This window comes from Psittacula echo (assembly GCF_963264785.1).
Source record: "Psittacula echo genome assembly, chromosome: 2".
Classification (NCBI taxonomy): domain Eukaryota; kingdom Metazoa; phylum Chordata; class Aves; order Psittaciformes; family Psittacidae; genus Psittacula; species Psittacula echo.
Window position 1 is genome coordinate 120,901,834 of NC_137737.1, and position 20,510 is coordinate 120,922,343.

A 20,510-nucleotide genomic window follows, 5' to 3' on the forward strand; every position below is an offset into this window, starting at 1 on the left:
GCAAAGCTTCAAGTGAAGTATTGCTACAATGGTGCAGGGAAAAAAATGCAATTTGAGATTTCTGAGTCTTCTCTCCATTAGATAGGAGGGCTGCCCTACTATCTGGGGAATTAAGTTGACCCAGAGTAGACATCTACATTGTGCCCACCTGTAGGCACAAGCCACTTAGACAACCTTAGTGCAACAGAGAAAGCATTCCTGGGTATGATTCATCTGAACCAGACAGCAATAAGAAATCAGGTGACTGGTGACTTAAACAGCACCCAAAATGCGTATTAGAAATATTGAGGTGTTAATTTGTTAATAACATTTGTGAGAAAGAAGCAATGGAGGAATTGACAGAGCAACTGCTAGAACGCCACTTCCACCAACAGAATACATTTGATGAATGCACACCAGGGAAGCATGGAGTTTATGAAAGCATTGAGCAATGCCTCATGACTATTTAAATCACTGCTGCCTCAGGCAGTGCTGTCAGCTGACATTAGTTAATGAAATGGATGGCCACCTGGTCATTTATTTAGCTTCAGTAACGGTTCTGTGCAATGGTAAATGGCACTTAGATCTGTATTAATTATTTTTTTAAATTAAACCAGTCATTCTTTATTACCAGTCCGTGGCATCCTGAAATATTGAACAGAGGCATTGTATTGACTGAAGAAACGGACTCAAAAAATCCATAATATTAATCAATACTGAGCTCTTTGTATTGATTCAGGCCTTTCTACCTCATGAAATTAGGTAATTATATACTGAAAAACATGAGATAATACACAAAGTAATAACATTTTTCTAGGTGTAAAAGTAGAAATCAGGATTCTATTTTGAGTTAGCTTGAAAAATTGCATAAGCATGAAGCCTTTTTTCCATAGTTTGTAATAGTGAAAAATAGTGAAAAATTATACATACTTTATGTCACTTCCACAATTCTTGGTGTTTCCCAGGGTACAAATAGGGATATTAGAAGAGTGGGATGAAACCTTTTGGTCAATGACAAAGGCAGTGACAGAAGAACAGAGAATTTCCTGATTTCCATCTCCAATTTTGTTTCTCCACAACTGTCCCATTACCTGTGGGAACTGTGAATAACACATCTTTCCACACAGAGGCTAAGACAGAGATACAAGTTACTCATGAACAAGACTTCAGATATTGCATGACTTAAAAATATGTTTTTCACTGTTAGTATACAAAAATAGCCTCAAATTAGCTCAGAGTATCTTAGAAGTCTCTTTTTATAAAAGCTGTCCTACTTTCTTTTGTTCCTCCCACTCTAGGCAATCTTACAGTAGATTTCCCAGTTTCACTATTACCACTCAATAAATAGGAGAAGGTGACACTGAGAACTCCTAGTATCTAATAAGCAACATGCCTCTAGCACATGCTTGAACACTAAGTGAAATTTAATAGGGATCGTCCTCACAGTGAGTAACATCTTCCAATACTTATGTATGCTACTCAAGAGGTTAGTGTGCAAATGCATCTCCAACCTTTGTGCAGGCTGGGAACATCTGATGGAAATGAACTGTCCTTACCTGGTATCCTGATACTTTTGGCTGGATTTTCTGCAAACACTGGCATCTTGAACCTTGCACACAGAGGTCTTCAGTGTAAGGCTGTCTTTCCCCATCTGTTTTCACTGGTCTTCCCTTTGACTGTACTAATCATTTACTCTCTCAGATTGTTTTCACTCTTCAAAACTGAGATCCAAACAAGCTCATTAAACTACCGAGTTTTCCAGGCTGACATTTATGGAGGGTGATTGTGCTTTTGGAAAGCCTGAGATTGTTCTGGAAATGTTTTATAATTTAGTGGGATAATGACAATTCAGGTGATTAAACAAGCTGTCAGAATTTATGGGAAAATCCTGTTGTTTCTATGATCTGCTACAAGTTACATCTCAGTGTCTCTAAGCTGTTGTTACACGCATATATGCATGAATATGGGTATATATTCATGCATATATGAATATGAGAAACTGCAATGATGACTTACAGGAATATAAAATGAATTTGATTGGGTTGGGAAACATTTCTCTCTCAAGTAAAAGATGAACCAAAAAACATAGGAGAACATATGCAACATCTCCATCCACATGCAGTGGCTGTCTTCACTAGAGCTGTGTACTTCAGATGGTTATCCTGCTTTGGCTATGACACTGCATAGCCAAACAGAACCAGGAGAAAAAATGAAAATAAGACTGCCTTCCAGTCCCATCTGCAGCTTCAGTGGTAACAGAATTTCTCCTGCAACACTGGTTTTGTGTGGAGGAATTCACAAATAAGCTGAAAGCCTCAAAAAAGGAAAGCACACATTTCTCAGGAGTTGTCAGTAACTCTGAAATACTTCTTACATGGCACATTATATTTCAAAACACAAAAGATAATTTTATATTAAAAACCAGGAACAGCATCTAATTGCATCTCCTGAACTTTAACAGGAAGTTTTTGTCTTACAGTTTTAGAATTGCAGTACAGGATCCATCACACTTCTTTTCTGCAAAACAAAAGTTGAAATATTTTCCTGGTATTTTAAAAGAATGAGTTATTGATTTCTAGGGTAGATTAAGAAGCTCTAGCAGATCACTATGAGACTTAGAAAGTATAAGCTTTACAAATTCCCTCTTGAGGAAAGCAGATTAGCCAGAAGAAATGGATCCAAAGAGTGCTCTGGGCTGAGATTGCAGCAATACAGAATAAGGCTCTGCAGTGTGACTCTGCGGAGTAGGTGAAATATGGCTTAGAAAACAAAGCACTGTTTCCTTTATGTTACTCTCAATTTTCTCATTCCCTGTATATATTGATGGTAAACTTAGACTTTGTACCTGTCTCAGTTTAGAGAAGAAAAGCAGATTTCAATTACTGATCATCTAGGTAGTTTTTCAAAATATAGATCAATAAACCTTGCTTTCCAAAAAGCCAAACTACAGTCAGTTTTCTCCTCTCAGCCAACATTTCCCCTGTAGTATCTACAGGGCACATGAAAGAATTTACTGAGTGTATGCATACTTTGAAAACACTGGGATTTAAAAAAAAATAGGTTTTGAATTGGAGCATGCACTCTTATGGGCATTTATAACTGGAAGGGAGCTTGTAAGTATGGGGTTAGTTAAGTACAATAGAAATACGGTGACAAATGTGGGCAATAGAACACTGTTCAAGGTTCTCTAATTCCTTACAGTGGAGTTTTATAAACTATGCTTTGTAGACTCCCTATACTGGTCTGAAATGTATTTATTTTTAAATTAATTATGAATGTTTTATGTTAGGATTTTCTGGAAATTTGCATGAAGATTGATTTTTATCGATTAAGAACAAGCACATACTTTTGCTTAACTAATCTTTGAACTCCCGTCCTTGGGGAGTTTTTTCCTTTAGGCCCTTTAGGTTGTAATTACATTTAAAGACAGCTGAAGAACATGTGTGTGACTTCTCTCCAAATGTAAGAAGATATTTTGCCTATAAACCAGCCCATAATTGTTCAAGAATACATGAGGTATTCCTCTTGTCTGTATGTCTTTTCCATGGTTTACAGCAGAGCTATGTTTCACACTAACAGGCCACCTGATTGAAGTTTCAGTGTCTGAAAGTAATAGAGTCCCTGCAAAGTTGTTGATAAGTCACTTTACACACTAATTATGTGATTTTAAATTCTAATGGTTTTTCAGAAGTTACTCAGAAAATTGCCAAAGATTTCTTGCACAGATTCCTCACAATGCTCTTAAGCAAATAATTTTCTAAGTAATTTTACTAATTTAAGGTCACTGAAACTAAAAAGAACTGTGTGGACTAGCTTGCAGGTCCAGATTCAGCTGCTGACTTAGGGACCCAAACTTGGACACAACAGCTTGAACCCAGTGATCTGGCCTTAGCAGGGTGCTTCAAAGCTGCATAGGAGCCTACAGGGTTAGAGAAGGGAGTCAGGTGCCTCAGGGCTTCACCAGTGTTCAACTTGCGTAGAGCAGATACTGAAGAAGAGCCTGTGTTTACAGACTGACTCTTCTGCTGCAGGACTATTTTACGAAATTTATAGAGGCAATTAATTACCACATGAGTAATTTCTGTAAAGGACTTTTTCCTGTCTGCTCCCTCTGGTTGTGGAGCTTCACCACCTTTCCTTCCCAAGTAGGACACAATTTTTTGCCACTGCTACAGTTTTATAAATGCTCTAAAACCCAGCCTTTGATAAATGATCCTGAATCAGCCTTTAGCTGTGGATTAAAATGGAGGCACACATATCCCTTAGATCTGTGTTTAGAAATGTGCTGTGATTAATGAGGAGCATGGTAAGCGCCAGCACTGCACAGACTCTATCGGCGCTCAGTGCAGTTCACTCCTCTAAAGGACATAGGCTACCAACCAGAGAGCATCATCCTACACACAGCACTCTTCTTCATGTTGGTTTTGTGCAAATTGCAGTGCTATTCTGACCCTGAAAGGGAAATATATTGAATGCTTTGTCTTCTTTTCTTTCTGCATGAAGAGTGGTGTGTTTTTCCTGTGCTTTGAGGTTTTGCACAGAAATTGAGAATTCAAAGTATGAAATGAAGTCAAACATCCCTGCCTGGTCTTACTGACCTTTATTGAGAGTTCAGGTAAAAGCAGTGCGTGGTCATGAAATGAGACAGCGGATTGTAGCTAAATATTTGTGACTAAAAGACAGTTATGAAGAATTAAATCGGATGCTGACCAATGCCAAAAACCATACAAGAAGCACATTTTCTGTCAGAGAATAAACATTATTAAAAATTAATTTTTACTGATTTTTTTCAATTAGATGGCACTTGAGGTCTTCAGAGTATTTTAGTTTCTATCCTTTTTCTTCCAACTGAAGGCTTTATCCAAGCTGTTGGCAATCTTAAGGAAAGACTGAATGAGTAGCACCATTTTTCTAGGAATGAGACTGTTGAGACAAAAAGTTAGCTTTATGGTTTTAAGAAAAATGTATTAATAGAGAAATGAGAAATTTATTCTACGTGCTCAACCCTTCTGTGTCTGGCAATAATACATTTGGCGCTTCAGTCTTATAAATGGGAGAAATGAATGACAAACCCAGACATTCTGTGGAAGCCCAAACAGCAGTGGAAGTAGTTACTGGAAGCAGACAGCTCTAGCCTAGGCATTGCTCCCAGTGCACCATCCCAGCAAAATTTCTATACTCAACTATAGCTTAAGATGTATACTACACATAGAAGTGGCCAGAGGAATGGTATTCATCTAGATTATTAAAAGTTAAAACCTCTCTTTCTTCATAATTGTGTTGACTGGATATATATATAACTGGATGGACTGGATAAAACTGGATTGACTGCAGGAATGCTAACTAAAGGACTGTTTAGTCTAAACTTTCCTGGCATATATGCTAGCACATGGCAAGGGAAGGAAGGTAATGCTAGAAGTCAAGTCACATTCTTACATTTTAAAAGCAAGAAAGCGTAAACTCAGAGGCATGATTAGATAAAACTTTTCCTTTTGAATTGCATCTATGATCTTGCTGGCTACATACTCTGCATCATAAACCGGAAGAAAAGGGTGGTTTCTGGTGAAAAAAGAAAGAAAGCATTATGAAATTCTAAAACTTTACTTTGGAAATGCATTCTAACACAGAAATAATTTAATTAATCATTTAAGACTATTCCCCCTTCCCTATAAGTAGTCTTGAAAAGGAGTCTCCAATCTCTTTGTTCCTGCTATCACCAAAATAAATTGAAAACACTTTGAATTGTGTGAATTTTAATGACTTTTGTGCAAGCCCTGCTCTAACCCCAGCGTAGTAGATGCCCACAGTGACTGCAGCATTGTAAACTTCCAAGCCTAGCCATGCTATGTGCTGTTCTATGCATAATAATTTTGCCCTCCACACACCTTCTCTGACTCCACTGGAGCTACTGAAGGTGACAGCTAAATAGGCCAGAACCAGGCTTGCTTCCAGCGAGGAGGAAGGCTGTGCTCTACATAATGGTGCTAATACAGGATGATGAGTGTTGAAAGGAGGAGCAGAGCGCTGAAAAAACAAGATCGCTACTGCAATGGCAAATTTGGTGCCTCCCATCACTACAACCATAGAGCCACCTACCAGATACTACCACCACAGCTATTCTCACTCAGAGCAGTATAGTACCTGCTAATATAAATAGAAGGCATAGTTGTTAATGACAGATCATGATTTCCTGACAGCCATAACAGTAATCACTGTGCAAAAATTACTTGGGGGCAGAGAACCACAACATTTCCCATTCTACTGACAAGGTTGCCTTAAATACTGCAGTGCATCCCTAACTATTCCTTAGCTGCAAGATTATTACAAAGTTCCTTAACTGATGTAGCACGTCAATTATTAACTGTATGCAAGTCTTGGATTTCTTACATCAAGAGACACTGTTGTACGTGCCAGTAGGGCAAAAATACTGAACTGAAAAGCAATCAAGCTTATAATAGTTAGGGACTGAATATGGATACTGATTATTTTTCACAATGAAATAGTATGCATCTAAGTTTTACTTACTGGCTTTGAAAATCTTCAGCTAATTCAGTATTGATAAAAGAAGGGCAAATGATTGTGGTTTTAATTCCTTGTTTTCCTGCATGATACAGTTCCGAAGCTAAGGCTTCCATCATTCCAATGACTGCATACTTACTTCCAGCGTAATCTGAAATGTGAAGAAAGAGGAATTATCCAACATATGTCAAAAGCAAAACTGTAAGTGTCATATACAGGATTTAATGTATTCTAATATTATTTAAGCCCTGATATTAGTTATATAGCTTGTAATTGGTATTTTAAGGATGCTGTGCATCTTGGTGATGCTAATGAATGTTGTGCATCTTGGTGATGCTCTGAATGTTAATGGCTCTTCTCATGACTGTTGTACAGTTGTCTAAAGGTAAGATTAATCCTTTCCAGAGGACTTTTTTCAGTGCATTATAGAGAGATATAGAAGATGAGCTTATTCAACATGTTACTTCCAGATACTCATATACAAGGCAGATATTGTTTCAGTTCACACCATCTTCACCCTTTAATATCAGAGGTCACATTTCAGTAAGAACTAATTCTGATGGTAAAATCTAAATACCTTCCTTATAAATGCTGCTCCAACCTATTACCTATTCTGATTTGCCTGCAACTACAATGACATTTTGTTTCCCAGGAAGACTGAATCTTGTCTGACTTTTATTGTTTGATAAACATATGGAACATCCTTGGAGATAATCAAAATTTGCCCTCACAAGGCCCTGTGCAATCTGATCTAAGTTGGGTTTGCTTTTATTTGGAGATATAGACCAAACGACCTCCAGAGATTCCTTTCAACCCAAATTATTCCACCATTTTGCAACCATTAAGAACCTTCTTTTAATACAGGAATGTACATGTGGTTTCCTAAGGCTTTTTGAAATGTAGATACAACAAAATCCCATTTTGCTAAGAGTAATTTCATACAACCTGAAAATGCATAGCTAAAGTGTAAAACGTTATAATGCACGGATAGGCAGGCCCACTCTCATAAGCCTTACAATTAAATACTGAAAACTGGACATGACCTACTTTCAAAACTGAATCTGACTCCATGATAACAGTCAAATAAACACTACAGTAACATGGTAAATTACAGTGAGATACATATTACACTTAAGTTCACATTCTCATAGGGTAGGTGACCTAATGAGATCATGAGATCAGGATGGCACAGAGGCTGGAGGATACACTGGGCAGCAGACCCAGTTGATTAAATACTCAGGACTGTAGCAAACAGTTCTCCTGAGGGAAACAGGTAAAAATATGGAGCTGTTAAATAGCTTAAACCAACGTTGATTTAAAAAATAATTTTAATGAAAATTCTCTCCAAAATCCTTCTGGAACTGAGAACTGTTTTCCAATTACAGTTCCAGGTATAAACCACGTATGTCTCAGGACTCTGAACAATTCAGGTTTTCTGAATCTGCAGAAAACCTGGCATGAGGAAGTACTAGACAACCTATATGCAAGGTTTCATTCCACGCACACATACACGTATTGTCCTTCCTCTGTGGAGGAAGCAGGCTGCAGTCAGACAGTAACACCTGCAGTGAGCTCCCTGTACCACCCAGGCAACATGTCACCATCATCCTCTTCAATACAGCACCAGCATTCGTATCTGTAGGCTCTTCCCGAGTGTTTGTATGTCAGTACAAACTACTTAAGCAGTTGGGATCTCCAAGAAAAGTTACTGATATGTACATCTAATTTATAGCAGCACTTGATGATACCGACCTGACATTCTATAGACCCCCAACAGTCCTGCCACACTGGCTGTGCTAACCAGGTGTCCGCGGTTACAGGTCATCATGGCTGGAAGAAAGGCCTTGCAAGTCTAGGAGACATATAAAAAACTCCTTTATAACTGGACATGGCAAAAATGTTGCATTACAAATTAGGCTTTACAACCTGATTTGCTTTCTGGGGCTTCAATATACAAGAAGTCCAAATGACCTTCTATCTTCTATTAATAGAATATATCAAATAGAATATAAATACATATAGATATAAATGTAGGTATAATATAAGCATACATAGAATATTTATAGAATTATAAATGAGACAGCATTTCCTTGATTGACTGATCTGTATCTGAAGATCTGCCAGCATTAAAATCATAGTATTAAAAGCAGCAAAGTTTGTATTTTTTTTTGCTTCCTGTTTCCTCATGGTTTGTCTATTTGAGACTATTAGCAAAGGTTTGGTACACAAGAGGGAGCTAGAAGTCAACACGTCAAGAGGAGTTCAGCGGTCTGTAGGCCCTACGACAAACCAAACTACCTGGCAACACCGAACCCCAGACTACCGCTGTGGGTGATGCTAACTATATAAGGAGGACGTTAATGTTTTATGAAGGGGAAGATAAGACAGAAGACAAGAGCAGTAAGAATTTTTTTCAACAGCTGAGACGTCCTGCAATGTCTATTTGACTCAAAGTATGTGTGCCTCGTAAATGTTTTTTTGGTGGAGGGCCCATGGTCACTGTCCTCCTGCCCTTCAGACCTGTCAGGAGGAACATCTCTCCCAGTTTCCCTGCCTCGAGTATTTGGATAAATGATGTGCTGTGGGCTGGGAAATGATTAGAGAGCTTCTATCTGCAGTGATTTTCCTTTGAGAAATGCCATTTAGGGAGGGAGTGCAATGCTACAGTTTTCCCTGATGCAGGCTGCTCACTCAGGCATATAAACAACAAATGCAAGAGGGGGCAAGAGTAACACTCCCTCACAAAAACCCTCCTAAAGATCTACTGAGACCCCAAATAACAGCAAATTCCTTCAGAGTTATGAAAACAAAGCAAAGATAATACATACTGCCCAGATTAGTCTTCTGTGTACATTAAGCAGATGGTGACTAGGAATGAAAATACAACCTGAAGACTGACACCAACACATGCAGCATAAAAACGTCTAGGTTGGAAAAGACCTTTAAGATCATCGAGTTCAACTGTACACCTAACATTGCCAAGTCCACAGCTAAACCACGGGTATGCCTCCCTGGATGCTACAAGGCTATTAGAGCAAGCCTTCTGATGCCAGCAAACACCACGAGCAGGAAAGTTGCATGCTGCCATGTCAGCACTAACTTTAGCCACAGCTCTTACAGACAAAGCAGGCTTGTGTTAACATCACTGAGGCATAGCGGGGAGACTGCCAATTTGGTGTCTCTCCAGTGACAGGATGATTAAAAATATGTGTCTCCCCCCATTCAAGGTCCTTCCCATCCCTGTTCCAAACTGCGTTCCCCAGGTAGGTGCCACCATGGTGATGTTCACACTAAAACACTTGCCTGTACCTTTCAGTCACATAGGAGAAGAAAAAAAATACATTACCCAGACTTGAGAGAGGAAGTTGACTCTTAAGGTCTTTTCAAAATCTGCATCTGGAATGTCACAGAACTTTTTCCCAAGCAGTACACCACCATTATTGATTAGAACAGTAACATCCCCAACTTCTCTTCTAACCTGAACAAAAAAGATAAACAGAAAGCTTTAGAAGGTATCCTTGCCTCTTGTGTTTCACTTATCAAAATGTTTCGGGATATCTGGAATTCTTTTTATCTCTAACGGAAATGTAAGTATGTAAGAACTGTTGTACTGCATCAGATCAGAGGCCCAGCTCTTTTCTGATATGGGCACAGCAAATTCTGCAGGCTGGAGCTCTGCGGCTGATTCAGTTAAGGTGTTTGGAAATCGAGAGTAACTTGAGTGCACAAAACAAACATTTTGAGACTGTTAAATGAAAAAAACACAGATCATTTCAAAATGTTCATCATTGACAGGGAAGTCCAACAGAGAAATTACTTACCTAAACTAATAATTTTGGAGCATGTCTTTGCAAGAAGCAGAAAGCATTTATCGGAACGGGGATTTGATGCCAATTGAAAATGCTTTTTTTTTTTTTTTAAGAGACTTGATCTTGGTAAATTAGAAAGTGAGTTTTTTCCTTGCAAAAAGGGGCTTATAAAAGAATTGCTGTTTGATTTATAGTATCACTCCAAGTAAAGATCAAGCATCACATTTGAAGTACTGACCACAAAACTGTGGTTCTTTCTCTACCTTAACTTCCAGCTGGATTGACCAAAAATTAAACTGAAGCTGACTCATCAATTTGACTGGAGACCAGCCATGTACTGATAGTATTTCTGAAGCCATAACACCCCACATCACCCTGACAGAACTACAATTTTCTAAACAAATGGACAAAGGACCTCCCTCTTAAAACTGCCACTGTTTGGGTTTAAAAAAATTGGTATCTTAAAGAAATTTTAAAGCCTAAACAAGCTAATACATGGAGCTAACCTCTCCTGCATGTTTTTACTATACCCTTAATCTAATCTCACAAGAAAGACTGGAAATGGATACATCTAGACAGAACAAATTAAAGACAGTCACTTTATGGTGAACATAGTTCAAGTTCCATCCAGAAGCTACTTGTCAAAAAAGAGAAAGCCATTGCCCTGTGTGATTACTGACCTTTAGTGAACAGCACAGATTCTAGAGACACAAATATCAAGATTCTAAAAAATATCAATAACATATACTATTAAAAAGAAGCAAAAAATCAGAAGCCAGAAGCTGTATCTTACCTTGTCTGCCTGTTCATAGACCTCCTCTCTGTTGCTGCAGTCACAGTGGTAGGCAAACACTCGTTTAGCTCCATTTTTCTGAGCTAATCTGCATGTTTCTTTGTTACCTTCATCATCAATGTCCCAAAGAACCAAGGTTGCTCCTAAAGGAGCAAAATTTAAGGCAATCTGTCTTCCAACCCCGTCTGCGGAGCCCGTAATGAGCACTATTTCTCCAGCAAAACTTTTTTCACATGGAGGAAATATGAGAAAGATTAAGTTCTCAAGAAAGAAAAAAATCAGTAATTTCAGGAACTGCAGTATCTTCAGGATGCTCCTGAAGTCGAACATGATTTCTCAGGCGCAAACACCGCTCTTCTGTCATAGAAACCCAGAAAGACAGTATGTTACTAGCCCTCCAAAACAGTGAGACACTGACTAGAGAAAGATTGCTTTCGACCAGCAACTTCTTTCATGCTGTTCTTTTGTGCAAGTACAAAATACACTACTAAAGACTGCTTCTGTGAAAGCTGCCAGCTTCATACTAGTAAGATTAAAGCAAATACCTCCTGTTAGACCCTACACACCTGCTGCTTTGTCCCAGAGCACTCGGCTTCTATCTCTGTTTTTAAGGTTTAGTAATGCACAATACGGGTACGTTGTGGCAATGGTTCTAAAGTTCTTTGCTCTAAAATGCTTTGTTTTCATAGCAAGGTGGTATAAGATAGCCACACCGTGTGTATGTTCCAATGCTGTATGACCAAAACTACGCAAACTGTATCAAATTGAAAGCAAATTGCTAACCACATAGCAAAGCATAGCCCGTGAGTTATGAGCCTTGATTTTCACCCCGCATTTAGACCACATCACTTCCTGTACAGAACTTTAGAGGAGAACGGCAAGGCTAAGAGTGCTCATCACCGACCCGCCGGCTTCAGGCAGCCGGGCTGCGGCCCTGGGAAGTGCCTCCCGCCTGCCCGCGGCCCCTTCCCCACCGCCCTACCGGCCGTGTCCCTGCCTCCGCGGGCTGGCACCGCCACCGCCACCGCCACCGCCACCTCCCCTCGCCCGGCCTCGCTTCCCGCAGCCGCCGCGCTCACCGCCGCGCCCTGCCGCCTGCACCGGCCTGCCCGCCGCTGCACAGCGGCTGGCCCGGCCCTAGGGATTGGCTACAGGAGGGTGGAGGCGGCCTGGGAAGCTGCGGAGAGCGGGGCAGGGGTAGGTGCAGGCGGCGCTTCTCCGCAGGGCGTGTGCGGGAGGTCCCGGCTCTAGGGAAGAGGCGTCAAGCCTGGGTGACCCCCCAGAGTCGGCTGTCGGGAGGAACCGTTTGCTCCCGTGTTAGGAACCTTCGGTGCTGCTCGGTTAAATGAGCAGTAATCATCGCTATTTAAAACAGTATAAAATCATAGAACCACAGAATGGTTTGGGTCGGAAGGGATCTTAGAGATTATCTGGTTCCAAGCCTCTGCCATGAGCAGGGACAACTTCCACTAGACCAGGTTGCTGAAAGCCCCATCCAAGCTGGCCTTGAGCACTGCCAGGGATGGGGAAGCCACAGCTTCTCTGGGTAACCTGTTCTAGGGCCTTAACACTCTCATAGTGAAAAATTTCTTCTAATATCTAATCTGACTCTACCCTCTTTCAGTTTAAAGCCGTTCCCCCTTGTCCTGTCACTACAGGCCCTTGTAAAAAGCCCCTCTCCAGCTTTCTTGTAGGCCCCCTTTAGGTACTGGAAGCTGCTCTAAGTTCTCCTCAGACACTTCTGGCTGAACAAACCCAGGTCTCTCAGCCTGTCTTCATAGGAGAGGTGCTTCAGCCTCCGAGCAACTTTGTGGACCTCGTCTGGACTTGATAAATATAAAATAAATAAATAATAAAATAAAATAAAACCCCACAAACAAACAAAAAAACCCCAAACCAACTATATGTACCTATCTATGAGAGGTATTTTTATTCTTGAGCTTCCAGTAACAAGTTTTCAGATGGCTGTCATTAGTTTTAGTCGTAACAAAACTGTTAAATACACCACTGTGCTGTATTTTTCTTTCCAAGATTGAATAGAAAGCCATGTTCCCACTTAGGCCTGTAAGACTGTGCTTTTCCTGTTATGTTCTCAGCTTGTCTCAATCACTGTGACATCCTCCACATACTTCACTTAGAAAGGAAAATGAAGAAGGCACAACTTATTTGCTATACTTCATATATTGAGTAAGCGATACTAAATATCTTCTCTTGCTCATCAACAGGTCATAGAAGGAAAGAATTTGGATGAGGTCACGTTGTGCTCTGGTCCACACAGTTCAATTTATGGGGAATCATGGGACATTCTTCATATCAGCTGAAATAAAATGGTAGTTCACATAAATTGATGCAATTTACATCAAGAAATATGGAGGGAAATTCTATGCTGTCAGTGATAATAATTTTATGGAAGTGATGTACTTCCATGCACAATTTACCAGTGCATATTCTATTTAGATGCCAGAAAAATGTGGCGAAAATACCCAACAAAATAACCTGGCTTTGCTGCCCAGGATGGAGTGTCCATATTCTCCAGAAGAAGATGGGGAGAAGAATGATGTCTTCTATGAGACACAGAAAGTCTTTTCTTCTGTACTCTGACCAGATCTTTCTGTCAAATGATAATCCCTGTCTCCCAATTATTTGAAAATACTAAAATTATTTATGACTATGGAACTGTATGTTCTTTTCTCTCTTCAGCCCTTTTCAGCTTGAATAATAAGCAATTGGGTTGTGCAGCTATTTCACTCACATGAGTTGTTTATCTGCGTATGTGTATAATGGCAGTTGAAAGTACTCTTAAATAATTTGCCTTTTTCTTGGATACTGAAAAAAATGGGTTCTTACATTAGTGACAGTGGTGCTTAGGACTACAGAGGTGGGTTGTCTGATCTCTTTGAGCCTGACTAAAACAGTACTCAGTGTCACTGTGCCACTATGAAGCCTAATAGTAATGGGTAATAGCAAGGAAATATGGTGTTCCTGCTCAGGAAGGATCTCTTTTCTGAGATCACTTCCTGAGATCAGGGTCTCCGGGGTGGATTCAGGGACTCTGAACTCCAACAGTAGTGTGACACTAGAGGGCAGAAGGCAAAGGGGATGTGCTGGTGGGTGTCTGGGCACTTAGGCAGGCAGGAACTTTCTCAAGACATGACTCAATGTGTCTAATGAGCTTGAGAAATCAAATAGTCTAAAAATCACCAAAGAAAAAGGAACAATGCCAGGAAGAAGTGCAGCCAGGAGACCAGAACATCTGGGATGACCTAACAGTGCAAGGGAACCAGAGATCTTTTAAGAAGATCTCAAAGCTGTGCAGGATTTGGAGGGGCAGGTGTCTTCAGTAGTGAGGAATATTATTCAGAAAATTATTTTCTCTAATCATTGCTCTTTACCTGCTACTACACCTATTCGTTTTACCTCAGGTTAAGCTCAGTTAGTGATTTAATTGCTCTTTTCACTAAGATATTGAGAAAACTGAATGATGATGGTATTCACATGTACACAAAGAAAGTAGACTACACTTCTCAGCATGCTGCCATCTCTTTTGGCCAGATCTCCAGTGACTTTAGCCTTTTGAGGGCCCACAAGGATTGGTGCTGGGACAGTGAAGACTGGTATGTTTAAAAGGCATTTGCAGGCACTATGCGTTGTGAACAGTCATGATGCTGTGAACAGATTCATTTTATGCGGTGATGGTGAAACTTCTTGAATCTAAGGGATCTCTGAGGAATTCAGAAGGAGAAGCTATTACTTCTGAACCTCTTAATCTAGCCTGAGAAACCTGTTTTAAGTAATTTTTGTCTCCATTACTACAGAGAAACTCAGTATAATGAATACCTGGGAGTAAACACCTCCCATATACCGAGCCTGCTGATCTGCAGACGGGTAAGTGAAGTTTAAGCATGCACGAGCTCCCATGGAAGGTCTTTGCTTTGACTAGTTTCCACTGCTTCTGTTCAGATGGAAGCTGACAGCTTCTTTATTTTTCTGGCTGATGGGCAAAGAATGAGTTAATCACTTTCTGAGAATGACTTTGTCACATTGACTGTGTCACCAGCAGTCACGGCATGACAGCTACACTGTGTTCACAAAATAATGATATTTTCTGTGTAATATTTTTCTGGATGGAGAAATGTGGTGCAGTTGAAAGTTCAGCCCCATTTCCTACCGTTATCAACTAGTTGTTTGCAGAGATGAAGATGGAAGTGTAAAGAACTGTGAAAGACCCACTATAAAACCTATTTATACTGTAGGTCGTGACTGAAAAATGCTGGTGTACATGTTCTAAGGAAGGCTTACGTGGCTTATCTGCCTCAAGTGCTTTTATGAGAGAAAGTCACCTGTTATTTATACCACTGCTACCATTGTCTTCTGCTCAAGAGAAAAAGAAAAAGCATTACCTGAATAAGTGCTTTAGAATATTTTCCAGAGGCATTAAATCTAAGGGTTAAGATGCAGATTCTCATAGGAGTGTAGTAATAGTTTTCATAACTCAGTGTCCTGTAATTTTATGCGGGCTGAAATTGAAATGAGGTCTGATGAGAGGTTTGCAGTTGGAGTGCAAGTCAATGCATACATTTAAATTTAGTAGGGAAATACAGGGTTGGTAGGATCTTTTGCAGTCACTGTTGGACTGGAGAAGGCTGTGCTGAGAAAGGGGGTAACAGCAGAAAAGCAAGAGGCAAAGGTCATGTATTCCCCTGTATACTTACAGGCATGGATAGCTATGGAAAGGTTTACCGCGTATAATCTGTGTGCAAGGATATGCCAGCCTTTTCCTTGAGGAAGCAGTGCAGTGCTTTTAACAAACCATTTAGCAGAGCAATGTGCTTTTGTGATGACTGTTTAACCTTGAGAGATTTCATTCCAGGGTTTCAGCAAGGATTACAGTAAATGCTCAATTTAGGTAAAGTCACAATCTAATTAAACAAATTCAGTCTAAATCCCTGCTGGGCCAGTAAAGATTTGTCTGTCAAATACCTCTAAGCATTTTCGTTTTCTATAGCAACAGTTAATTGGATATGCAACTGTCAGTTTAAATGCTTTGAATGAGGCTGATGGGATTAGTAATTGAATGCTCAGATTAATGATTTACAGCTGGCTTTGCTACCCTGTTCATTGCTTACAGCTATGTTCATGATAGCTGCCTACCCTTATCAGGTGGGTGGAGTGATGGTCTACACTAAGAATATAGTTATGATATTATGAAATACAGTTGTGAGACAGATTTAATGTAATTAGTGCAGTCCCATTGGTATGTATGACTATTTTTAATACTGTGGGCAGCAAAGGATTATGATCAAAATATTAAAAGCAGAAAATCTAAAAGTAGACACCTAATCTCCACAGCTAGGACTTGAAGCTGGAGGTCTCAGTCATTGTCCAATTAAATGTATACAGTTGTCTTTCATGATTTGAGTCAGAAAGCAAACCTCAGTGTTGTGGGTGATGAAGTTACATCCAAGGCTGTGAGTGGAGGTTGACGAAGGGATTTCTATGGGAGGTGGTAGGAACTGCAAAGGAAGTAGAAGAGATGAGGTCTTGAACACTGCCAAAGCGGCTGCTCTTGGAGAAAGACCAGACTGCAAAGCTTAGTCAGGCAGAGGGATCTTTTTGGTGATGCTTGAATTATCCATCTTGGTGAGAACTGAAGAGAAGCATGAAAGTTTAAACTGTGATAAGGAAGTTATACTGTTACCTGTGTGACTTTTTAGATCCCTCTTCAGTGCTTTAAAAGGCCAGAAATGTTGTATGCTCCTTAGGGTTGCCTCAGAACATCACTGTGGGTTTCAGGGCCAGAATGTCTTCATTCTCAAAGCAACCTAGGCTCAGGGACCTTAACCATTCATTTGCCTTTTAAGTTACAAATTCTGGGATGCTCCTGTTGGCATAGGAAAGAATCTTCCTGTTTCAGTCCAGGTGAGCTCTGCAGTGCCTGAAGAAGAAGGTTGTGGCACTGAGATGTATACATAAACTGTAGAGTTGTGTTATGAATTTGTCACTTTGCCGTATCTGTAGGCCTCCAAAACCATCCTTGATGACAGAGAGGCCCTTATACACAATACATGGAAAATTTTGCTTCTTGTTAATTAAATTCCCTTCAGAATTAAAATGAGCCAGTGCATATTTAGGGTCTGTGTTGAGCAGAGTTTAATAATACTTATTTCAGTATATTAAATTAGAACATGTTGCTGTTCTTATAAAAATTCTATCTTGGGAAACATTATCTGAAACAGCTAACAACATTAATGTTGTAATTACTTGTATTTATGATACGGTTATAAACAACTATAACATAAATTATTATAATTATTTAAAAATAATTACATACTGATTATTGTAATAATAATTTTTTAGTTATTTATGTATATTGTATATCATACTACATAGCAATTTACCAGGAAACTCCCAGGAAATTCAAAGTTCTGCTCTGCATATTTCAGTTTGTAGAATATGCAAGTTAATCTGAGATGTGGGAATGGCTCTATGACCTTTCCTCATTATCCCAAAATTTATACGTAGGTTTTCAGGCAGAGCTCCAGCTGCATGCAGTTTGGTATTCAGAAATCATTGTATTCATCAGTTTCTCTCTCATGATCTGCTCCTATATGTGAACTGCATTTGGTTCTGGAAATCCTTTTTTTCCCCCTTCCTTCCTCTAATTAGTTGCTATTAAAAAGCTCAACTCATCCTTGCCTAACCTCAACTAGCCTTTTTCTTCCTTTTGTTCCTAACGCAGAGGAATTAATCTTTTTAGTCTAGATCCTTCCGGCATTCATTGTTCATATTCAGTTTTTGTTATACTCACTTTTCAGACCAATGATACTATATTTGATAATACTCTGGAATATTGATTACCGTTTAAAAAAGCCAGGGAAAGGAAATGTAGAATATGGGGTTTGGTTCAGGATGACATTTCTTCTTTCAGAATACTCCTGCAATTAATTTTCTGTCTAGACATTGGGCTTTCCTCCCTTCTGTTTATATAAAGCAATACAGCTGTTTCAATAATCTTCCAGTGGAGTGACACTTCTAGGAATGTATTATAATGCGAAAAGTAGAGGACCCTTCCACAACTTGAACCAAGAATGAGAGGCCCTTTTTCATCTCCCAGCCTAGTAGACCCTATCTTCAACATTAGTTTTGATTTGTGATTTAGTAAAGTAGACTTCAGGAAACCTTGCTTGATTCACTGGCGTATTTTGAGCTAATTTCATCTGAAATGTTAATTGCTGAGAATGTTAGAAGACTTTAGTGTTAGAGAGCCCCCTCAGTAATGTTAATTACTGAGAATGTTAGAAGACTTTAGTGAGTGATGGCATAACTGAAAGTCGTAAGATAAGAAATTCCATGTCAACAGAAGAAATTAGATCTTATTCTAATGTCACATATTTTGAATTATAATTATTAAGCTAGAAAGTGTCTGTCTGGGGAGGTTTTCAATTATAATGGAAGGAATGAGGACTATTCAGCTTTGTTATTTCTTTCAGAGAATCAAAGTCACATCCCCCATCCATGTACATTGTCACCTGCCTGTTCAAACTTGGAAGAGACTCCACTTTGCTTGTCCTCACTCCTGTTTTGGGTTGCATGTATATATCCCAACTAGATGTTTGTATCACGTACTTTATTACTACATGAATTGATGTAAATGAGAAGATGTAGTAAATCAAACCGTTCTGCAAGATACACACTAGGTCTTCAGATACATACTAGGTCTTTAGAACTTTGGGAGTTTTATTCCTCATTAAATCACAATTTTTTTGTTAACTGTGAAGGATGGGTAACAACAACTGGTAAACCTTTTGCATCATCAAGTGCAAAAATGCTTGTTAGAAGGCTTGCAAGGGCACCTTTCTGACTAAATTAGAGGGAAGTAAGTTTTAGGGAAAAGAAGAGAATAAATGTTGAAGGATTAGAGATGCAATTGCATTGTCATTTTAGTTCTTTCTGGAGCATATGTTTGAAGCAAACCTGTTGCTGATGCCTGCATCCCATGCATGAACAGGCTCAGTGTGCACAGCCCGAAGTCCTTGTGAATAAAACCACTGAGGTCATGTGTTCCAGAAGTGGGGCCAATGTGGTGGGCAGGTGCTATAGGGGGAGAAAATGGGAAGAAGACATAACCTGTGGCTGAAGCAATCACTAGAAAAGTGATAGGGAACACAACTGAATCCTGAAAAGGCCATAGAGCTTCTACAGGCAGCTGTATTTTCTGGCTGGTATCAGGCAGAACCTGGTATCATCAACTCTGTACAGAAGGAAAATAGATGCCCTGCTTTTTATTGAAGGAAAAGGAATGCCTTGTGGGTTGTCAACCCTTCAGCAGGAACAATTATGGAAGGAAGCGCACAATAGGATGAGCCTGCCCTTTGATATAAGTGACACCTATGTAAATGCCAAAGGATCTACACTATGTAATAGTGTTGGGTTTTCTTTGTTCTCAGATTTACTTATATTGCTTTTGTCTTAACCAGAGAAGACTGACCAGCAGTTTCCTGTATTTCAGGAGCACCAAAGTGATTTATACCAGCTGAGAAATAAAGCACAAAGCTGTTTCACGGAAAACTCTTTATCAGATGCTTTGTAATATTAGGATTTCGAAGGGGTTTTTAATGCAGTTTTGGGTCAAGTTTATTTTGTACAAACTGACTTACCGTTTTTTGAATTAGCACTTATAACTTCAAGGGTAACTATGCAATCCTATATTGGATGGATATAAAAGATGTAACTAATCAAATGTGACATTGTGTTGTGCATTGGAGTAATGTTTTTAGTGCTTGAAGTCAAACATACGATTTTTTTTTCATGTGAATTGGGTGAACACTGTGAATTATATATTTAGGCTTTCAACATTTATTCTGTTAACTGGTTAGAGGAGTTAGAGCAAATACACTTATATTCACTTTACAGTATGTTTATTATTCTAGTACTCTAAGAAACTGAAAACTAAAGACAAAATTGTTTCAGCTGTTGTGTGTGTAATACAAATTCTGTAATTACAGAAAAGAGGTTGGCATTGCCCTGGCTGCTTGAAGAAAATTTGAGATGATGTTTGATTAAATGACTGAGAGAAAACAAAAAACTTCTCAGAATTTATGCAGTTAGGATGAAGAATTTATTGTACATACAGTTAAACAACTCTACTGTAGAGGTACTTCCTCTAAAGGAAATGAATACAATAATCAAAATAGTTCTAGAACGGAAAGTACAATACAGACTGAAACTTGACTAAAACTAAAATTAGTTATTTGACTTAGAAGAACACAAAACGTGAAACAACAAATCACAGGTTGCATCATTAACCAAGGACAGTAAAAAACTGTACAGTACAAGCAACACGTTACAATAAGTTATGACCAATAAGGCAGTCTTTCTCATTTAGGACAAAAAGGATAAAGGGAAAGGTA

General features: G+C 39.3%; 1 protein-coding gene across 1 annotated transcript; it reads right to left on the bottom strand.

The window, feature by feature from the left end:
• Nucleotides 1–4,802: 4,802 nt before the first annotated feature.
• LOC308217012 (epidermal retinol dehydrogenase 2-like) lies at nucleotides 4,803–11,430 on the bottom strand (the record flags this gene model as incomplete). Its single annotated transcript, XM_080609711.1, has 6 exons — nucleotides 4,803–4,902; nucleotides 5,416–5,538; nucleotides 6,505–6,649; nucleotides 8,251–8,350; nucleotides 9,845–9,976; nucleotides 11,101–11,430. 6 exons carry the CDS (start codon nucleotides 11,428–11,430, stop codon nucleotides 4,803–4,805), a joined length of 930 nt encoding a protein of 309 aa, XP_080465837.1.
• Nucleotides 11,431–20,510: the final 9,080 nt, after the last annotated feature.